Source organism: Chiloscyllium plagiosum, unplaced genomic scaffold, assembly GCF_037043375.1.
Source record: "Chiloscyllium plagiosum isolate Xiang-an unplaced genomic scaffold, Cpla_swu_hap1 HiC_scaffold_21, whole genome shotgun sequence".
In the NCBI taxonomy this organism is placed as follows: domain Eukaryota; kingdom Metazoa; phylum Chordata; class Chondrichthyes; order Orectolobiformes; family Hemiscylliidae; genus Chiloscyllium; species Chiloscyllium plagiosum.
In genome coordinates this window covers 31404457-31427658 of record NW_028270159.1, presented here as the reverse complement: position 1 = coordinate 31427658, position 23202 = coordinate 31404457, and the positions used below count along the sequence as shown (strand labels likewise).

The window sequence follows — 23202 nt, the reverse complement described above, 5'->3', positions numbered from 1 at the left end:
TCAGGCGTGTCTCTGTTTGGCTTGTCCTAGGATAGATGTGTTGGCCCAGTCGAAGTAGTGTCCTTCCTCATCTCTATGTAAAGCTATTTATGATAGTGGGTGGATTCCCCCATCATTGGGGATGGGGGTGTATGTGGAGCCTCCTGTTTCACTTATTTTGCTTTTTTTCCATTACTGTTCATAACTCGATCCTGTTGGAAGCATCAATCTGATGCATACTAAGGGAGAGCAAAGCAACCGTGACTAATGGGAAATCAGGGGCTGCATAAAAGAAAATGGACACAATGTGGTGAAGATTAGTGGGAAGCTAGAGGTTTGTGTAACCTTCAAAAACCAGCCGAGGACAACATTTTTTAAAAAAAGGGGCAGGTGATGAAATATGAGGGTAAGCTAGGTAGTAATATAAAAGAAGATTGCAAGAGATATTTTAGGTTATGAAAGAGAGGCAGGAGTGGACATTGAAATTTGAAATTAGAATCCCTACAGTGTGGAAACAGGTCCCTCAGTCCAACAAGTCCACACTGACCTTCCGAAGAGTAACCCACCCAGACCCAATCCCCTACTGAAGAGATTACTTAAAGCTGGGTATGGTTAAGCTTCTTCATGGAGCTATTATAACCTAAGCTATCTGTAGTTCCAGTCTGTGAGTTAGTCACAAATGGCGTCACAAAAGACCTTGAGATATAGGAGCAGCATCAGGTCAGTTAGCCCATCAAAAGTACACTACCATTCAGTCATGGCTGATATGATATTCCTAGCAAAGTGCAGAACCTCTCGCTTTCCGGTTTTGTATTCCATTTGCCACTTCTTTTACTTACTGTTTTAGCCTGTCCAAGTCCTCCTGCGGCCTCCACACTTCCTCAACACTGCCTGTCATCTGCCTGTCTTTATCTCACCTGCAAACTTAGCAACAATGTCCTCTGTTCTTTCCTACAAATTGTTAATGGAAATGTGAATACTTGTGATTCCAAGTTGACCCCTGTGGAACATCACTAGTCACTGGCTGCCATCCTGAAAAAGACAAATTTTACTCCCACTCTATGCCTTCTACTGATCAGCTGGTCCTCTATTCATGCCAATACCTTGTCCCTAAGTTCTCTTATCTTACTAAGCACCCTTCTTTGCAGCAGCTTGCCAAAAGCCTTCTGGGAAATCCAATAAATCACAATGACTGGCTTTTATTTGTCAGCTTACTCATTACCTCCTCAATGAATTCTGACAGATTTGTCAGACAAGATTTCTCCTGAATGAAACTGTGCTGACTCAGCTCTAGTTTACCACATGCTTTCAAGAACTTTGCAATTTCATCCTTAATAATGGATAATAAAATCTTGCCAATGACTCACGTTAAGCTAACTGGCTTATAGTTTCCCATCTTTCCTATAGCTTCTCTATACTTTCTGCCTCCCTCACTACTTTAACAATTTTCTGATCTTTTAAACTCCACTGATTCTTGAAAGACTGCTAATGCTTAAGCTTTTTGTGAAGATCTGTAGCTTGGGTTATTGTCGAAATTGTTGGTCGGTTTGCTGAGCCAGTGGATTTTTTTTTTGCAAACCTTCTATGTGACATCTTAAGTGCTGTGTATCCTCCTGATGAAGATACGAATTCCCTTTGTTGGGATCTGCTACCAATCTGATTTTTCCTGTACCTGCATATTGAAGTCACCCCATGATTCTGCTTGTTGTCCCCTTCTCTGCTATGCGTGAAGTTAGATTCTTGACCCTTTTAGTAATCTCTGTTCTATTGTGAACACCCCCTCCAACGAGTAAGTATTTGTCAGAATTCTGGAAGATGGGCAATCTGGCTTTATCTGCTACTAGATGCTTGTGATTTTGGGGATCCTGCTGATGCACCAAGCCAGTGAACTGTTCAGCTTGGGTTGACTGCATAAGAAATCCTTTATAAGAAGTCAGCATGGATTCAGTTGTTTTTCTTTTGCAGATTTCTTGTGCACTGTGATACTTGTGCCTGCTTTCTGCTGGTGCTTAAGTTTTCCTCTCCTTTCCCCTCCAGAATTCTGACAAACAGCCTGTTAAAGATCTTCTTTCCTGAAGAATAAATCTTCTATTTTCTGTTTCTCTTTAATATTGAGAAGACAATAACTCCAACTAGGGATAATACTGTCAGCAATCGCTTGAAATATCGGCAGTCCCTGGAGTGGTACTTGATTTCTTGACTTTTTGATTTTGGATGAGAGTGTTTTTGCTGAATCAAGTTAATTATTTAGAAAATAGTGCCAAAACTTCAAGCGAAAGAGTTGTGAAATTTTAAAATTGTTCTTACTTTGCAGTTCTTTGCAGGAAGCAGATGAACAAAAGAGACTTCTTGTCACAGTTTGGAACAGGGACAGGAATTCAAGGTAATACTGATCCTTGCAATAAACTTGTGACCTGACTGTTATGGTATAATCTCTTTGAAAAAAAGCATGAGCATCTCTCAGTTACAAATTTTACATATGCTATCAAGATAACTATAATCTCTAACTTGCTACAATAGTATTCCAAAAGAACACCTTCCTCATTATTTACCAGAGATTTCTAGAGTTTTCCATAAAAGAAATCTTCCTGGTGATCTGCTCAACATACATTCCTTGATCAACGATAATTAAAAAGAAATCGCTGATTGTTTTTCTTATTTACTATTTGTGGAACCTTTAAAATTAATATTTTATACTGTTTAAGGTTAGAACCATATAATGTTTTGCATGTAGTTAAGAAAACGAACCTGTCTTTAAAATCGAGAAATCAGTGGAACTCAGCAGATCTGGCAGCATCTTTGGGAGAAAGCAGAGTTAATGTTTCAAGCCCCATTACTCTTCAGCAAACTGAAGTTTCTGATGAACTTTTAATTATAATAGGTACTGATTGACAGCCATTTAGAGGAGAATGAAATCCATAAGAATACAATTTGAAATAAAACCTGCTAATAATAGGAACGTTAAGGGAGGCACCCAAGGCAAACCAATTAAAGTAATATTGTAGTGAACCAGGCCACCAAGAGCCATAATCAGCACTGTCATGGAAATCAAACAATGGAGCCTTCACTCATTATTCGTATCTGTTCAGCTTGGTCCAGCTGTCAGAGCAGCATTCGATGATTTGACTCCAGAAGCCACCATAGCTGCTGAGTCTGGCTTCAGGTTTCACCTTTTGACTTCAGGAAGAAGGTCTTGAGCAAGTTGAGTCACAAATTGAGAGAAACTGATTTCACTACCAGCTTCATACATTTATCTTTTCTTAATTTGTATATTTTTATTTGTACTTAAGCATATGATTTTACCACTTTATTTGAGCTTTCAGCAATAGTGTCATATACTAACTTGTTTAAAACATAAAGATGTGCTCTTGATTATTTTTAAATGCGGCATTCGTATGTATACTCCAATTCTAAGTTCATTGGGGAAGAGATTGAAAGCAAAATGTTATGATGAAAGCTGTTTTTAATGCTAGAACATTGCAACACTTGACAAGGGATCTCTCGCCATTGTCACAAGCAATCATGGTACTCTTTTGCTAAGTCAAGGATTCTTTCCCCAGAGACCGTGAGCGGATGAATGTCAAGTACTCCACCATACTTTGTCCTCTTTGCCGTATTGTAGAATGTCTTCTCTTATTATGAGATTACGGCAGGGATTGAGAGATATGAAAGTGACTGACTGGTGCAGCTGTTATTGTTGGTACAGTTGGAGAAAGGTGGTGAGGTGTGCTGACTAAGTAAATACCACAGTGTTTAGGAAGATTTAGTAGGCTGGTGTGGGAGAGCATGAGTGAGGTGAAATGTTGCATACAACATGGGAGTGGTGGAGCATGAGCTAGTGTGAGAAGTGTGTGCAGTGGGTAGATATGGTGAGTTTGGGTAGTAGAGAGAAGGTAGTGGCACTCACCCTTGCTGAGTGCAGAGGGTCACTAACTTCCTGCATTTCTGAGCGTTACTCCAGTCAATGGACAGGTCCTCAACTTGGGTGGCAACTTCAGACCGGTTTGGCAAGGTGTCATGCAGTGGACTCTTCTGGTGGTTCTGAGGAAAAGATACAGCCATTCTTCCAGCGCGTCCAGATTCCTGTTGGCATAACTCTATTGACTGCCCTTGAAGGGCTTTTCTTGGCTTGAAGTATTTGAATTGGTAAACAGCTAGCCTTTAACTAAGGCATTGTGTGAACTCTAGGTAGCTTTGAGGTGAGTATTGTAGAATTGTGAGAAAAACTTAAGGAGCTTGCAGAAAGCAACCCTCCATGAAGCTCCCTTAAGTTGACAATTAGCCACATGGAAAAATTCTACTCTTGGATTCTGTGCCTGTTGAGAAACATGTTTTGTCCTGTTTTCGTTTATTGAATAAACATTTTGAGCCAGAGGCGCAGAGTTGTCTCTGCCAAGCCAATGAAGCAAACAGTTTGTAAGGGCCAGAGATTTTTTAAAGTTAGAACAAGAGAAGCAGCATGAATGGGTGGAGTCAGATTCCCACAGAACCAGGATTTTAGTTTAGCTTTGAGTTGGGGTTTTGAGGTTGGCTGTGGAAGCTGTTATACATCTCTCTTGGCCACAGCAAAAAGTGGCATCTTAGTGTTCTTTTCTGGACTGGAGAAACATTGCATGTGAGACAATCTACTTTACTGAATTTACCTTTGCCAACGGTGTGTTTATGGTATGTTAATATGCAGGAACAGTTGCTGTTTAGTTGTTAACAGAATAATAAATTATTTAAATTTTCCAATAGAGTTAAAGTCATGCCAATTCTTCTTTGCTTTGTTTGTATTTTAACTGGATGTAAGAATAAAGTGTGGTTTGCTTAAAACCAAGTAGCATGACCAATCGAATTACATCTGGAACACAGCACCTTAAAATTGCCTTTAAAGAAAAAAGTTAGGGTCCAGGCTATCTCCTTGATATATTTGAAGGGGGTTTGGTCTAGGCCATAACACTGTCAAATTGCTCTTGATTTTGTACTTTGGCTGGCACGTCCTTGAAGATATTTTTAATTGTTTTTGCTTAGCGTGAGATGCAGTGAAATTCCGAATACAATAAGTAGACCCTATGGGATATTAACAGATTGTAGCTACTGAATATTTAAATGATTGAAGTTTTTATTTAGTTACTTGTAGGAAGACTATAAGAAAGTATGATTGCCAGTGTAATCTAGTTGTTTATAGTAAGGCATAGAGGGTAAGTAATCAAGTATTCTCCTATGATCCATTGTATTCTTTTGAAGGTTTGGTTGGCTCCACTTAGAATAATAGGATGGTTACAGCACAGGTGAAAGTCTTTTAACTCCTCTTTGCAAGATCATGCTACTCATTATACTCTCTGCAAGATCAACAGCATTAGTATCATTCCTTACCCTGACTTAGTCCTGAGGCTTTGTTCTATTTTCAGGTGCTTACTGTACTGAGTTCCCTTTTGATATTTATAATTGAATCTATTTTTTGCTTAGCCACACTCTGCAGCAGTGCACTCCAAATCCTAATCATTGGCTACATAAAAATATATCTATATTAATATTAATTTTTATATTAATTAAAAATATATATTGCCATTCATTTTTACTTGATTATTTGATATTCTGATAATTCAGGTCATGGTAATTGTTAATCTTCATTTACCTGTAACACTCATGATTTGAAACATCTCTAAGAACTCTTACCTCAGTCTTCTTTTCTTGAAGAAGAACAACCTCAACTTCTCCAAACTATATACATAGCTAAAGCCTGTCTTCCCTATAGCCACTCTCATAAATCTGTTCAATACCCTTTGCTGTGCCATTCCATCCTGAATTTACACCTGTGGTCACGGAAACATCAGTCTATCTACTTAATCATGAAATCTCTTGTCACTACTGCTTTCCCAAACTTAATCTTGCCTCTTGTAGCTTATCTACTCTGAAAAAAATTACTAAATATTTAGTGGCATTAAGATGCTGTGAATTAAAATACAGTTTCTTGCTGAAAAGAATTGTGGGAAGATTGTGCAGCTGCAGCTACACAGAGAAGTGGTTGTGATGACACTGAGCCATTGTTATCTGCAACTATTGCTGTCCCACTCTTATGGGACTTTCTCATTATATGGAGGAATGCCTTTTAATTAATTAAGCTGGCTTCATTTTGGACATATTTATGTCTTCAGCCTTAACTTTGAGGAGTTTGAGCTTTCTGTCACAGTACAAAGACATTATTTAAGTAAACAAATGTTCTGCTGTGCATGTAAATCAATTCTGCAACATGTGGTTGATTCTAGCCCCACCAAATGCCCACTTATTATATTTCCTAAGGCCAGAACCCTTGTTACCATTATGTTAGTTAGGTTGGTAATGGAAATTGACACAACCAACCTACTTATTTTTGGCAAACTAGAAACCTGTTCTGCTATAATTTACTAAACTTTGAAAATACAGAAAATATAATCAACTGCTGAATTAAAATATGCAGAGAACAGCTGTGCATTTACAAACCAAGCTCAATAGAGTGAAGGCTGCTTTATTTACTCAAAATATTTCACAATGTTTCATTGATGTTTAAATTACAGAATTTTCTTAAATAATTTACAGATGCACCGAGCTACTTGGATGTATGAGCTTTGGAGTAAAGTCACTGCTTGCATTGGATAAGGCAAGTAATTAGTACAAAATTAGAAATGTGTCTTTTTGTATAATTTGATATCCTGTACTCACTAACAAGTTAAAGAGTACAAACAATAAAGCTGCACTTGACAACTGTACAAACTAAAAATGCCGGAAGACTGGAGTTTGGCTAATGTGGTGCCACTGTTTGAGAAAGGTGGTAAGGATAACCAGGGAACTTTAGACCAGTGAGCCTGACGTTGGTAATGGGCACATTGTTGGAGGGAATCCTGAGGGACAGGATGTACATTTATTTGGAAAGGCAAGGACTAATTAGGGATAGTCAACATGGCTTTATGCGTGGGAAATCATGTCTCATAAACTTGGTTAAGTTGTTCTAAGAAGTAACAAAGAGGATTGATGAGAGCAAAGCAATAAATGTGATCTATATGGACTTCAGTAAGGTGTTTGACAAGGTTCCCCATGTGAGACTGGTTAGCAAGGTTAGATCACTCGGAATACACGGAGATCTTGCCATTTGGATACAGAACTGGCTTAAAGGTAGAAGACAGGGTGGTGGTGAAGGATTGTTTTTCAGACTGGAGGCCTCTGACCAATGGGGTGCTACAAGGATCAGTGCTGGGTCCTCTACTTTTTGTCATTAATATATAAATGATTTGGATGTGAGCATAAGAGGTATAGTTAATACGTTTGCTGATGACACCAAAATTGCAGGTGTAGTGGACAGCAAAGAAGGTTACTTCCGATTACAACATGATCTTGATCAGATGGGTCAGTGGGCCGAGAATTGGCAGATGGAGTTTAATTGAGGTAAATGTGAGATGCTGCGTTTTGGGAAAGCAAATCTTAGCAAAACTTGTACACTCAATGGTAAGATCCTAGGAAATGTTACTGAACAAAGAGACCTTGGAGTGCAGGTTCATAGCTCCTTGAAAGTGGAGTCGTAGGTAGATAGGATAGTGAAGAAAGCTTGGTATGCTTTCCTTTATTGGTCAGAGTATTGACTACAGGAGGTCATGTTGCGGCTGTACAGGACATTGGTTAGGCCACTGCTGGAATATTGTGTGCAATTCTGGTCTCCTTCCTATTGGAAAGATGTTGTGGAACTTTAAAGAGAAAAGATTTACAAGGATGTTGCCAGGGTTGGAGGATTTGAGCTGTGGGGTGACGTTGAATTTTTTTTTAGATTATATTCCCTTCAGTGTGGAAACAGGCCCTTTGGCTCAACCAGTCCACACTGACCCTTCGAAGAGCAACCCACCAGACCCACCTCCCTCTGACTAATGCACCTAACGCTATGGGCAATTTAGCATGGCTAATTCACCTGACCTGCACATCTTTGCATTGTGGGAGGAAACCAGAGCAGCCGGAGGAAACCCACGTGAACACGGGGAGAATGTGCAAACTCCACACACAGTTAGGCTAGTGCTGTTTTCCCTTGAATGTCGGAGACTGAGGGGTGACGTTATAAAGGTTTATAAAATCCTGAGGTGCATGGATAGGATAAATAGACAAAGTCTTTTCCCTGGGGTGGGGGAGTTCAGAACTAGAGGGAATAGGTTTAGGGTGAGAGAGGAAAGATATCAAAGAGACCTATGGGGCAACTTTTTCATGCAGAGAGTGGTACATGTATGCAATGAGCTGCCAGAGGAAGTGGTAGAGGCTAGTACAATTGCAACATTTAAAAGGCATCTGGATGGGTATGTGAATAGGAAGGGTTTGGAGTGATATGAGCAAGATGCTGTCAAGTGGGATTAGATTGGATTGGGATATCTGGTCGACATGGACGAGTTGGGCTGAAGAGTCTGTTTCCATGCTGTACGTCTCTATTTCACTATTTAAAGGTAATGGCAGAATTGAGGCAGGATTTTCCGTTGTCTTTTTGTTAAAAGTGTGAAAAATATTTTGGATATCCTCCCATTTTAATGATTGGCAGATTTTGTGTGAAAAGATTCCACGAAATAGGAGCAGAAATAGACCATTTTTGCCATTGAATCTCTTTTGCCATTCAATAAAATCTTGATTGATCTCTTGTAGATTTAACTTTACTGTCCTGTCTGCCCCTGTGACCCCTAGTTCTCTCATGGGTCAAACATCTGCCTATGTCAGACTTCAATAAATTCAATGACTCAGCCCCGACTGCTATATGTGAGGGAGAATTCCAAAGGCTAATAAACCTGAGAAACAAAATGTCACCTTAACTCTCAAGGAGACCTTTTATTTTAATACTAAGCCCCTCATTCCAGAAATGATTCAGCAAAGATTTACAAAGATATTGTCAGGGTTGGAGGGTTTGAGCTACAGGGAGAGGCTGAATAGTCTGTGGCTGTTTTTCCTGGAGTGTTGGAGGCTGAAGGGTGACCTTATAGAGATTTATAATATCATGAGGGGCATGGATAGGATAAACAGGCAACGTCTTTTCCCTGGATGGGGGAGTCCAGAACTAGAGGGTTTAGGGTGAGAAGGGAAAATTTTCAAGGGACCTAAGGGGCCACCTTTTTGGGCAAAGGGTGGTGCATGTTTGGAATGAGCTGCCAGAGGAAGTGGTGGAGGCTAGTACAATCACAACATGTAAAAGGCATCTGGATGGGTATATGAATAGGAATGGTTTAGAGGGATGTGGGCCAAGTGCTGGCAAATGGGACTAGATTAATTTAGGATATTTAGTTGGCATGGACGACTTGGAGTGAAGGGTCTGTTTCCGTACTGTACGTCTCCATGACTTTCTAACCCCTCACCTATCCCACAGACCCTAGGAATCTTGCGTGTTTCAATAAAACCACCTGTCATTCTTATAAACGTCATTCAGTATAGATCCCTCATTCTCAATCTTTTCTGATAAGGTAGCCCCTTTATCCCAGTAATAAGTCTAATAAGTCTTTTCTGCAAATGTATATATTCTGAAGGAAGGAGACCACAATAATCCAGGTGTGGTTTTAGCAGTACCCTGCTTAATCTCCCTTGCAATAAAGGCCCATTTATTTTATCTGTCTGATTTGGTTGCTGTATCTACACACTTACCTTTTGTAATTGGCCTACCAGGACACCCAGCATCTAGCAATCTCTGTCAATTTAAATAATAATTTACTTTTCTAATCTTCCTGTTGAATTAGATAACCTATCTATATCTTTTTTATGCTCCATTACAGCTTGCTTTCTTACCTTGTACCATCAGTAAATAAGGCTACAATACACTACATTTCTTCGTCCAAGTCATTAATAGAGATTGTTGAGTCCCAAACAGTGCTCCCTGTGTTCTTATCTAATTTATTTCCTCATGTTTGGCTTATACTCTATTTTTGCTGATAAATCAGCTCTAAGGGGCTCTTGAAGTACTATGTCTGAGCTACAAGACCTGGATTCAAGTCATATCTGCTCCAGAAGTGTGTAGTAACATGAAGAGCAATATAAAATAAATCACCTCCAACGTAATGAGATCTTCTGTTGAATAAGATTTACATAACACCTTAATAACCTTATCAACAAATGAATTAGATGTCAGAAGCACCTGACCAATACCAAGGATAGTAATGAATTAATCACTGTCATATTTTCCATTATCATTATACCAAGATTCCATTTTGCTATTTCAACCAGGATTGTATGTCACTTAACATTCATAGACAATGAGAAATGTGGTGGAGTCACATGTAGTGCACCATGAATCCAAGATCACGGTTGAGGCCATCTACATGGGTATGGAACCTGAATATTGGTTTCTGCTCTGCAGTGCTGCGCTGTTGTACGTCTCGAAGGCCACATTGGAGGAAGCTTAGCCAAAGATTGGAGGCTGAAGAGCCTTGACCACTGATGCGTTCCTAACTGGGAGGGAACATTCTTGTCTTGTGATTGTTGCAAGGTTTCCATTCATCCATTATCTTAGTGTCAGCAGGATCTTGCCAGTTGAAGTGTTTGGCTGTGCTCTCTGTGGTTCCCCTGTACATTGGGGAGACAGTATCTCAACTTGCAGAACATTTCAGAGAACCTCTCTGGGACACGTACTAAACAACCTTCCTCCCTGTAGTCGAATTCTTCAGCTCCCTCAAGTACGAGCAAGTCCTGGGCCCCCTCCACTGCTAAATTCTAGCCATCCGATGCCTGGAGGAAGAATGCCTTAGCTTCCACCGTGGGACCCTCCAACCACACATGATCAATGTTGATTTCACTAGTTTCCTACTCTCCCCTTCCCCCACCTTTTCCTGGATCCAACCCTCCAACTCGGCACCGCCCTCTTGTCCTACTTGTCCGTCTTCCTTCCTACCTATCTGCTCCACCCTCCTCTCTGTTCTATCACCATTACCCATCACTTTCATCTACCTATTCCCAGCTACCTCCCCAAACTCCATCCCCCTTCTATTTATCTCTCAGCCCTCTTGCGCCCCTCTACATTTCTGATGAAGAGCTTATGCTCGAAATGTTGACTCTTGTTCCTCAGATGCTGCCTGACTGGCTATGCTTTCCAGCACCACACTTTTCGACTGTGATCTCCAGTATCTGCAGTACTTACTTTCCCCCATTTAAGTTGTGTGAGTCAAAGAAAAATAATTTGCCACTCACAGGACCAAAATTTGAAAAAAAGCAGTTAAGTCAACCTACAGCAACTGTAAAGTGATGGTGTTGAGGAGTAGATGGTACTTATTTTGCTGAATGTTTGAAATCTTGTAAACTCTGTATCTAGATTGTTTTATTTTAATTCTTTTAGATAATAAGCTTCTGTTTTATTGTTAAAACCAAAACTGCAATCTGGCACACTGTTTCAGTGAAAGACCGCCACATTAAATTAGAACAAAATATGATCTGTAGCCAATTTTAATTCTAGGATCTGCCTTGTCTAGTAGTAACCTAGTTATATTCGGTTAAATTGCTGTATTTTACCTTCAGTGGTAAAGTTTGCTTTGGATGCAAATTCTAGGTAGACAAGCAGGAGGCTGGATACAAATGCTGTCAAAGTAGTAATTTTGGTGAGGTGCTGTAGCAGAATTGTAGCTTGTACGCAGCTTCACTACATTGATCATGAAAGTTCGCATTTATCCTACTGAGTAGACTATTGATTGAATTTCTTGTTAAAGTTGTAGAGAGCTATAGGGAAAAGACTTTTAGCAGATTGATTGTCTGCAGGCCAAAGAAAACCCTTGCTGTTCTAATCCCATTTTCCAACATTTGGCCGTTAGCCTTGTTTGCTTTGGTACCACAAAAGGACATCTAAATACTACTAAAATGTAATGAGGATTTCTGCATGTAACAGTCTTACAAGCAGATAGTTCTAGATTCCCACTATCCTGTTGGTGAAAAGATTTTCTTCACACCCCTTATTATTCCCTCTTGAGTTAATGCAACTTGTAAGGACCATTTTTAAGAAGATCATTTGTAGGATTTGGTGTTGCTGGCTTGGCTAGCATTTATTGCTAATCACTCTAGAACTGAGTGGCTTACTCGACCAACTCAGAGGACATCTAAGAGTTAACTACATTACTGTGGAATCATGTAGATCAGACCAGGTAAGGATTGCAGATTTCCTTCCCTTGATTTTGGTGAACAAGCTGATTGTTATGACAATCGACAGATTGCTATTCGATTAACTTTTCATTTCCAGACTTGTACTGAATTCAAGTTTCACCATCTGCCATGGTGTGATACAAAGCCACGTCTCCAGAACACGAGAGCCTTAGGCCCTGGATTAATAATCCAGTGAGAGTACCATAATGTCTATGCTTCCCCAAGAAGGATGTGAATGATGACTGTTCAGTCAGACTGCTAACTTCAATCTTGTAAATGGCAGGCTTCTGAAATACCAGGAAATCAGTCACTCATCATGGAGTAGCTAACTTTTGTTTGTTTTTTGAATCGACCTATTTGGAAATGCTATGACACACCTGGGGCAGATAAGGCTTAAACCTGGACCTTCTGGCTCAGAGGTAGGGGCATTGCCAAAGCATCACAGGACCCTGGTAGCCAGCATCCATCTTGGTCTGAAAGCCACAGTCTTGGTTTGAATAATGCAGTTAATCAAGAGTTATGGCTGGGTATTTTCATTGTTTAAAATACTCACCAACAGTACTTAACTGGAACAAACATTAACAAATAAATTTCCAATCTTTAGCCTAGAATAGGCTGCTTCGATGTTGGAGAACTTGTGGCTGAATGTTAGAATTGCAAGTGAACCGGCTCACTCCTGACCTTCGGATGGACAGACGTCATTTATTAAGCTGATGTTGATAATTTTGCTAAACCAACTTAGAAGAGTTGTCTGTGAAAACAGGCTTCTTTTTGACAATTATACCCATCTTGCTATATAGCGTGTATGACTTTAACTGTTGTCAAAGTGTAAGCATTTAAGAATTGAATTAATCATGCCCATAAATGCATAATTAGTTGGCAAAGGGTTTCAAGTTGTATATTAACTTGAGATCCAGAAGTAAGCTACCTTCAAATTCCAAACATTTCTGTGAGAAAAGTGCATTTTCTATTGTGGGTAACATGTCAAACTTAGTTATGTTGTCTTTGCAGTGTTTCCTCCCACTTCGAGTAAATACTGGGTGCATTTTGAATGAATTGTTATAGGATCTCATGTTAGATGCCAATCAATTTCAAAATACATCAAAACTGTACAATAATGCATTAAAAATATGTACAAGTTGAAGTTTCCAGAGTAAAGATATTTTGTAGTTTTGCTTTTTGATAGCAAGGTTTTTTTGAATGTTTAGAAAGTTTTTTCATTTTTGGGTGGCTCACTATCTTTTTTATTAATTGCAGGAGGTCAATGGTTGGTATTATCTACTTGGAGAGGATCTAGGCAGGACAAAACATTTGAAAGTGGCCACACGTCGCCTCAAACCAGTTAGAGGTATAACTTATATGGTTTGCGATTGTTTTCAATGCCATGTATGACATTTTCATTTTAGTGGATGTAAGTTTGTTCGTTGAGATGGAAGGTTCATTTTTCGGATGTTTTGTCACCATTATTGGGTAACCTCTTCAGTGAGCCTCCAGACGAAGCACTGCTTATGTTTCCTACTTTCTGTTTATACGTTGGGTTTCCTTGGGTGAGTGATGTCATTTCCTGTGGTGATATCAACAAACTGCCATTCCCAGATGTCACAGTAGAGCGAACAGCCAATGGGGAACTTCAAACCAACGTCTACAGGAAAACAACACATGTGGACCAACATTGTGCCCACGACTGCAATAGCAAATACACACTTGTACAATTTGCTTACTGTGATCATTGATTAGTTGTCCATCACTGGAATAGAATCGTTTTCTATTAATAAATGTTGTTGGATGGTTACGATATATTTCTCTTTATACAAGTGCAAATACATACATAACTTTTGCAATTTTGAGTTCTCCAGCTTCCTGATAGTGAATTTGTCTCCTCCATTACCTAGGCAGGAATGGTTGCTTGGGAGATGCCGCAACTGTCACTTATTGATTCCAGAAAAGAATAGACTGCATAGAAGTTGAGAGCTGCAGTAATTTCGTATAACTGGCATAGTGGATCTTCATGGATGCAGGTTATCCTGCTGTACGGTCATAATTCTGTCATGGTTGCTTTGAAGAAGTTAGTCTCAACAGGCACTGTCTCTCCAACATTTATAGGTATTTCATCCTGAGCCTGAAAACTCTGATATTCCGGGGCCTACATCTGTCTTACTGCCAGGTCTGTTTTTGTGTTCCTACTGTTGCTATTCCTGGGCTGCCTGCACTGGTTCCTGTGTAATGCTGATCTCCTCCAGTAATTGAGGGTGAAGCAGTACTGGTGAATGATTCCCAGTATGCAGCACCATTTCCCTTTTTGCAAGGTGGCCTTGAAGTGCTCTTGCCTTTGGGATATGTAATGCTACTTTAATAAGTAGTTTTTCTGCCTTAAGGCTTTGCACCACCCTTTTTAGTTTTTAGAATCAATACTTTTGGCCTAGTCACCTCCTACCTCACTCTCCGCCCTACTTCTCAGATTATCAAGTTAGAACACAGCTCTCTCCAGAGACAATGTAATTCCATGCTAGTTAAAAGAGCTCTCTGTAAGACAGGTAAGTCACATTTTAGTTGGCAGCATTCGAAAAGCAGACTATTGAAGTCATAAGAGAACTCGTGTCAGTTTCATTTAATCTGAAAAGCTTCATTAAGTTAAGCAAATTAGATATAAATTGCATGCCAGTGGTCAAATTTTGAACATTGATTAAATTCCTGCTCTATTAGGTAAATTCCCGGCTTGCTTACATTCCCAATCAGGAGACGTTTTTCCACCTTTCCAAACCTGCCAGTCCCTATCTTTCTTGTTCCAGCAGATTCCACAAAGTTCAATCATTCTTGTTTTTTTTAATAATAGTTCACAGGTGACCTACATGGGAATGGTTTAACCTTAATACTTCCAGAAGTGTTGGATTTCTTTCATCCCTTTCCACAGATATCAACAGTAATCTTAGTGATACTTTATCTTGGAGCAAGAAATGGATAAGTTAATTGTTGTTTTAAATCTGTCCAAGAGAAAGGCTGCAATAGTGAGTATAGTGGATTCTTTCTTGATTATATATTTTTGGAGATAAGTCTCTTGATTAAACTTAAAATATAAGCCATAGCTAATAACGTGGGGCAGTGTTTGTAGAAGAATAAGACGGTGTTATTTTCTGGGTCTGTAGATTGTGAAGGAGTAAAAATGGCCTTTGCAGTGATATGTACTTCTTGTCAGATGTGGGAGTTTAAAGAGAGTTTAAGGGTTACTGTGGATTATATCTGCCATAAATGCTGTTGGATGCGAATCTAATCAGATCGAGTGGATCGGTTGGAGAGACACATAGTAGCGATGAGGAATTTGCCACAGCAACAGTATGTGATGGATGGCAATTAAGGGAAGGGAGGAAAGTCTCAGATACAGTCACATAGATGGGTTAACTCCAGGAAGGGTGCGAGAGGTCGGCACATAGGGCAGGAGTCTTTTGTGGATATACCCATTTCAAACAGGTATGCTGTTTTGGAAAATGTAGGGGGTGATGGATTCTCAGGGGTACGTGGCATGAACAGCCAAGTTTCTGGTATTGAGACTGGCTCTAATGCAACGAGGGGTACGTCGGCTTCCAAAAGATCAATTGTGTTAGGGGATTCTGTAGTCAGAGGTACAGACAGATGTTTCTGTGGCCAGCAGAGAAAAAGCAGAATGGTGTGTTGTTTCCCTGGTGCCAGGATCAAGCATGTCTCAGAGGGTGCAGAATGTTCTCACGGGCGAGAGGGGCCAGCAGGAGGTCATTGTCCACATTGGAACCAACAACATTGGAAGGGTAAAGGTTGAGACTCTGAAGGGCGATTACAGAGAGGTAGGGAGAAATTTTAAAAAGGATGTCCTCAAGGGTAGTAATATCTGGATTACTCCCAGTTCTATGAGCTAGTGAGGGCAAGAATAGGAGGATAGAGCAGATGAGGAGCTGGTGTATGGGAGAAGGATTCACATTTTTGGATCGTTGGAATCTCTTTTGGGGTAGAAGTGACCTGTACAAGAAGGACGGATTGCACCTAAATTGGAAGGGGACTAATAAACTGGCTAGAACTGCTTGGGAAGTTTGCTAGAACTGCTTGGGAAGATTTAAACTAGGAAGGTGGGGGGGGGGGGGGGGGTGGGACCCAGGGAGATGGTGAGGAAAGAGATCGATCTGAGACGGGTACAGCTGAGAACAGAAGTGAGTCAAACAGTCAGGGCAGCAGGGAGAAGGTAGGAAAATAAATTAAACTGCATTATTTCAATGCAAGGGGCCTAACAGGGAAGGCAGATGAACTCAGGGCGTGGTTAGGAACATGGGACTGGGATATCATAGCAATTACGGAAACATAGCTCAGGGATGTGCAGGACTGGCAGCTTAGTATTCCAGGATACAAATGCTACAGGAAGGATAGAAAGGGAGGCAAGAGAGGAAGGGGAGTGCCATTTTTGATAAGAGATAGCATTACAGCTGTGCTGAGGGAGGATATTCCCGGAAACACATCCAGGGAAGTTATTTGGGTGGAACTGAGAAATAAGAAAGAGATGATCACCTTATTGGGATTGTATTATAGACCACCCAAAAGTCAGAGGGAAATTGAGAAACAAACTTCTAAGGAGATCTAAGCTATCTGTAAGAATAATAGGGTAGTTATGGTAGGGGATTTTAACTTTCCAAACATCAACTGGGACTGCCATAGTGTTAAAAGGTTTAGATGGAGAGGAGTTTCTTAAGTGTGTACAAGACAATTTTCTGATTCAGTATGTGGATGTACCTACTAGAGAAGGTGCAAAACATGACCTACTCTTGGGAAATAAGGCAGGGCAGGTGACTGAGGTGTCAGTGGGGGAGCACTTTGGGGCCAGCGACCATAATTCTGTTCATTTTTAAAATCGTGATGGAAAAGGATAGACCAGATCTAAAAGTTGAAGTTCTAAATTGGAGAAAGGCCAATTTTGATGGTATTAGGCAAGAACTTTCAAAAGCTGGTTGGAAGCAGATGTTCGCAGGTAAAGGGACGGCTGGAAAATGGGAAGCCTTCAGAAATGAGATAACAAGAATCCAGAGAAAGTATATTCCTGTCAGGGTGAAAGGGAAGGATGGTAGGTATAGGAATGCAGGATTACGAATGAAATTGAGGGTTTGGTTAAGATAAAGCAGGAAGCATATGTCAGGGTAGATCGAGTGAATCCTTAGAGTATAAAGAAAGTAAGAGTATACTTAAGAGGGAAATCAGGAGGGCAAAATGGGGACATGAGATAGCTTTGGCAAATAGAATTAAGGAGAATCCAAAGGGTTTTTACAAATATATTAAAGACAAAAGGGTAACTAGGGAGAGAACAGGGCCCCTCAAAGATCAGCAAGGCGGCCTTTGTGTGGAGCCAGAGAAAATGGGGGAGATACTAAATGAATATTTTGCATCAGTATTTACTGTGGAAAAGGATATGGAAGATATAGACTGTAGGGAAATAGATGGTGACATCTTGCAAAATGTTCAGATTACAGAGGAGGAAGTGCTGGATGTCTTGAAACGGTTAAAGGTGGACAAATCCCCAGGACCTGATCAGGTGTACCTGAGAACTCTGTGGGAAGCTAGGAAGTGATTGCTGGGCCTCTTGCTGAGATGTTTGTATCATCGATAGTCACAGGTGAGGTGCCGGAAGACTGAAGGTTGGCAAACGTGGTGTCACTGTTTAAGAAGGGTGATAAAGACAAGCCAGGGAACTATAGACCGGTGAGTCTGACCTCGGTGGTGGGCAAGTTGTTGGAAGGAATCCTGAGGGACAGGATGTACATGTATTTGGAAAGGCAAGGACTGATTCGGGATAGTCAGCATGGTTTTGTGCGTGGGAACTCGTGTCTCACAAACTTGACTGAGTTTTTTGAAGAAGTAACAAAGAGGATTGATGAGGGCAGAGCAGTAGATGTGATCTATATGGACTTCAGTAAGGCGTTCAACAAGGTTCCCCATGGGAGACTGATTAGCAAGGTTAGATCTCATGGAATACAGGGAGAACTAGCCATTTGGATACAGAACTGGCTCAAAGGTAGAAGACCGAGGGTGGTGGTGGAGGGTTGTTTTTCAGACTGGAGGCCTGTGACCAGTGGAGTGCCACAAGGGTCGGTGCTGGGCCCTCTACTTTTTTGTCATTTACATAAATGATTTGGATGCGAGCGTAAGAGGTACAGTTAGTAAGTTTGCAGATGACACCAAAATTGGAGGTGTATTGGACAGCGAAGAAGGTTACCTCCGATTACAACAGGATCTGGACCAGATGGGCCAATGGGCTGAGAAGTGGCAGCTGGAGTTTAATTCAGATAAATGCGAGGTGCTGCATTTTGGGAAAGCAAATCTTAGCAGGACTTATACACTTAATGGTAAGGTCCTAGGGAGTGTTGCTGAACAAAGAGACCTTGGAGTGCAGGTCCATAGCTCCTTGAACGTGGAGCCGCAAGTAGATAGGATAGTGAAGATGGCATTTGGTATGCTCTCCTTTATTGGTCAGAGTATTGAGTACAGGAGTTAGGAGGTCATGTTGCGGCTGTATAGGACAATGGCGAGGCCACTGTTGGAATATTGCGTGCAATTCTGCTCTCCTTCCTATCGGAAAGATGTTGGGAAACTTGAAAGGATTCAGAAATGATTTACAAGGATGTTGCCAGGGTTGAAGGATCTGAGCTAGAGGCAGAGGCTGAACAGGCTGGGGCTGTTTTCTTTGGAGCATCGGAGGCCGAGAGGTGACCGTATAGAGGTTTACAAAATTATGAGGGGCACGGATAGGAAAAAATAGGCAAAGCCTTTTCTCTGGGGTCAGGGAGTCCAGAACTAGAGGGCATAGGTCTCTTTTATATCTTTCCCCTCTCACCCTAAACGTAAGGGGCAACCTTTTCACACAGAGGGTGGTACGTGTATGGAATGAGCTGCCAGAGGATGTGGTGGAGGCTGGTACAATTGCAATATTTAAGAGACATTTGGATGGGTATATGAATAGGAAGGGTTTGGAGGGATATGGGCCAGGTGCTGGCAGGTGGGACTAGATTGGGTAGGGATATCTGGTCGGCATGGACGGGTTGGACTGAAGGCTCTGTTTCCATGCTATACATCTCTGACTTTGAGCTATATTAAGCTTTGTTTCCGATTTGCTGTTCTTAGCAAATCCTTTTTCTATTGCAATACTAGTTATTTTAATTTTTTTATGCTGTTGTGTGTGCTGCACCTTCCTTTATTGTTACTGGAGATTGTGGTATCAGTCACATAGGTTATAGACAGCAGGAAAGATGAATATGAAATTAGCTCAGAATAAAGTGGCAAACAATAGTGTATATTGTGTGGCAATGTTGAGGGTGTGGGGGTATGCCAGAATCTTTAAGGAGATTTGGCTTTACTGGGTGGAATTGGATTTGGAGTGTGGCAGGGAGGTAAGCCTGATTTTGGGTCTGGAGCCCTTGGGCTTGGGAAAACTACAAAAAAAGGTCAGACGTTGGGAGTTCTCCAGTGAGTAACTTGCCAGCGCACCATGGCAGCAGAGTTCAGTACCTCCAAATTTACTTGTAGCAGCTCAACAAAATTTGTCCAATGACACTTTCGAACCACCTGGAACAACAAGGAGAACACTATGGGAACTTCGCTGCATGCAAGTTCACCTCCACCTCCAAGTTAGAAATTACTCTAACTGGGAAGTATGTTGTTCTGTCTTTGTGAGAAAGCACTTGTCGAAACAATACCTTTTTTGAAGTGCCTGTAAAATGGGTTCTTCCAGTGTCTGCCTCATGATGGAGGGCACATGAATACTACAGACCAGGAAGAACTTTGGATTAAATGCAATTATATACAAACATCCTTGTTTTTCACTAAATATAACAAAACACTAATGACTATTTGTAACTGAGTTACTCAAGGTACTTAATTATTGGATAACTGTTCTCTGGCATTGGCAGTTCATTATCCTTGTCAGTCTCTGTATACAGGGCGGCACGGTGGCACAGTGGTTAGCACTGCTGCCTCTCAGCGCCAGCGACCCGGGTTCAATTCCCGCCTCAGGCGACTGACTGTGTGGAGTTTGCACGTTCTCCCCGTGTCTGCGTGGGTTTCCTCCGGGTGCTCCGGTTTCCTCCCACAGTCCAAAAATGTGCAGGTCAGGTGAATTGGCCATGCTAAATTGTCCATAGTGTTAGGTAGGGGGTAAATGTAGGGGTATGGGTGGGTTGCGCTTCGGCGGGTCGGTGTGGACTTGTTGGGCCGAAGGGCCTGTTTCCACACTGTAAGTAATCTAATCTAATCTAAAAACAAGGGCTGCAGATGCTGGAAACCAGATTCTAGATTAGAGCGGTGCTGGAAAAGCACAGCAGTTCAGGCAGCATCCAAGGAGCAGGAAAATCGACTTTTCGGGCAAAAGCCCTTCATCAGGAATAGAGGCAGTGCCTGCAGGGTGGAGAGATAAATGAAAGGAGGGTGGGTGTGGGGAGAAAGTTAGCATTAGAGTACAATAGGTGAATGGGGGTGGGGATGGAGGTGATAGGTCAGTGAGGAGGGTGGAGTGGATAGGTGGAAAAGAAGATAGGCAGGTCGGACAAGTTATGGGGACAGTGCTGAGCTGGAAGTTTGGAACTGGGGTGAGCTGGGGGAAGGGGAAATGAGGAAACTGTTGAAGTCCACATTGATGCCCTGGGGTTGAAGTGTTCCAAGGCGGAACATGAGTTCTTCCTCCAGGCATCGGGTGGTGAGGGAGCAGCGGTGAAGGAAGCCCAGGACCTCCATGTCCTTGGCTGAGTGGGTGGGGGAGTTGAAATGTTGGGCCACAGGGTGGTGTGGTTGATTAGTGCGGGTGTCCCAGAGATGTTCCCTAAAGCGCTCTGCTAGGGAGCATCCAGTCTCCCCAATGTGGAGGAGACCGTATCGGGAGCAACTGATAGAATAAATGATATTGGTGGATGTGCAGGTAAAACTTTGGATGCGGGAGGCTCCTTTGTGACCTTGGATGGAGATGAGGGAGGAGGTGTGTGCGCAGATTTTGCAATTCGTGCGGTGGCAGGGGAAGGTGCCAGGATGGGAGGGTAGGTTGGGGGGCGTGGACCTGACCAGGTAGTCGCGGAAGGTGGAAAGGGGTGGGGAAGGAAATATATCCCTGGTGGTGGGGTCCGTTTGGAGGTAGCGGAAATGTCGTCGGATGATTTGATTTGTGTGAATGTTGGTAGGATGGAAGGTGAGCACCAGGAGGGTTCTATCCTTGTTACGGTTGGAGGGGTTTGGTCTGAGGGCGGAGGTGCGGGATGTGGACGAGATGCGTTGGAGGGCATCTTTAACCACGTGGGAAGGGAAATTGCAGTCTCTAAAGAAGGTGGTGATCTGGTGTGTTTTGTGGTGGAACTGGTCCTCCTAGGAGCAGATACGGTGCAGTCAGAGGAATTGGGAATACGGGATAGCATTTTTGCAGGAGGTAGGGTGGGAAGAGGTGTAATCCAGGTAGCTGTGGGAGTCGGTGGGTTTGTAAAAAATGTCAGTGTCAAGTTGGTCGTCATTAATGGAGATGGACAGGTCCTGGAAGGGGAGGGAAGTGTCAGAGATGGTCCAGATAAATTTAAGGTCGGGGTGGAATGTGTTGGTGAAGTTGATGAATTGCTCAACCTCCTCGTGGGAGCACAAGGTGGCGCCAAGGCAGTCAATGCAGCCTCTACATTGGGGAGACCGGACGCCTCCTAGCAGAGCACTTTAGGGAACATCTCTGGGACACCCACACTAATCAACCACACCGCCCTGTGGCCCAACATTTCAACTCCCCCATCCACTCAACCGAGGACATGGAGGTCCTGGGCCTCCTTCACCGCCGCTCCTTCACCACCCGATGCCTGGAGAAAGAACGCCTCATTTTCCGCCTCGGAACATTTCAACCCCAAGGCATCAATGTGGACTTCACCAGTTTCCTCATTTCCCCTTCCCCCAGCTCACCCCAGCTCCAAACTTCCAGCTCAGCACTGTCCCCATGACTTGTCCTACCTGCCTATCTTCCTTTCGACCTATCCACTCCACCCTCCTCTCTGACCTATCACCTTCATCCCCACCCCCATTCACCCTGTGTACTCTTTGCTACCTTCCCCCACCCTCCTCTCTGACCTATCATCCCCTATTGTCCTCTATGCTACTTTCTCCCCACACCCACCATTCTCTCATTTATCTCTCCACCCTGCAGGCAGTCTGCCTCTATTCCTGATGAAAGGCCTTAGCCCGAATCGTCGATTTTCCTGTTCCTTGGATGCTGCCTGAACTGCTGTGCTTTTCCAGCACTACTCTAACCCAGTCTCTGCATATGCGTTGTTCACATGGGGCAGAATTTTATAGTGATCTGAGCAATGTGGGCCATAGCATGACTTGCGACAGAAACAGATGAGAAGACCTATCTCATAAAGTACAACCTGCTGCACCTTTTATGTATTTACCTATCGCTCATCAACAGACACCGCATCTGACTTTCTAACCCTCTCAACTGTCATAGCACCTCTCCGGTTCACTTGCAGACTGCTTCAGAAGCATGGACCGGCTTTGCAAGGTGCACTGAAAGGTTGCAACAGGGACACTTGCACGTTTGGATAGACATGTAGCCCATAGATTTGACCTAGCTGCATTTCATGGCTGCTCATTTACTCTCTCAGCACTTGTTCACTTATTACCGAACTGCATGCTCTCAGTATCCATACCTTGCCTTCTCTTGTACTCCCTTACCATGCTACCATGTCAACCAGAGCCCAAAGCAATAAGTCCTGCTGTATTAACATGCTGTTTTGTGCACACTTAAAGAGGGGCTGGTTGTCATGCTTTTCAGTGAGGATCTATTTGAGGTATGACCTCTTGCTGTGCAGCACACAGATATAAATCTAACCACTCCAGCATGTGACAGCTACCTGTGCAACACAGGAGAGGCAATGGCCTAGTGGTATTATCACTGGACTGTATTCTGGGGACCCAGGTTTGGAACCCGCCACAGCAAAATGTGAATTCAATAAATGTCTGAATTTATAATCTAATGATGCCCATGAATTCATTGTCAATTATCAGGAAAAACCCATCTGGTTCACTAATGTTCTTTAGGTAAGGAAACTACCTGGTCTAGCCTACATGTGATTCCAGACCCACAGCAATGTGGGGTTGATTCAACAGCTCTTG

At 42.2% G+C, this 23202-nt stretch overlaps 1 protein-coding gene across 8 annotated transcripts in view; it reads left to right on the top strand.

Annotated features, from left to right (window-relative positions):
- LOC122564798 (regulator of G protein signaling 3) overlaps positions 1-23202 on the top strand; it is a 289256-nt gene that overhangs the window by 69668 nt on the left and 196386 nt on the right. For 7 of the 8 annotated variants that reach the window (XM_043720037.2, XM_043720031.2, XM_043720035.2 and 4 more), the window contains 3 exons: positions 2294-2362; positions 6541-6601; positions 13327-13417. In XM_043720037.2, the coding sequence (XP_043575972.2) occupies positions 2294-2362; positions 6541-6601; positions 13327-13417 (221 nt within the window). The remainder of the gene's footprint in view (positions 1-2293; positions 2363-6540; positions 6602-13326; positions 13418-23202) is intronic. The other variant, XM_087998481.1, reaches the window with a different exon arrangement.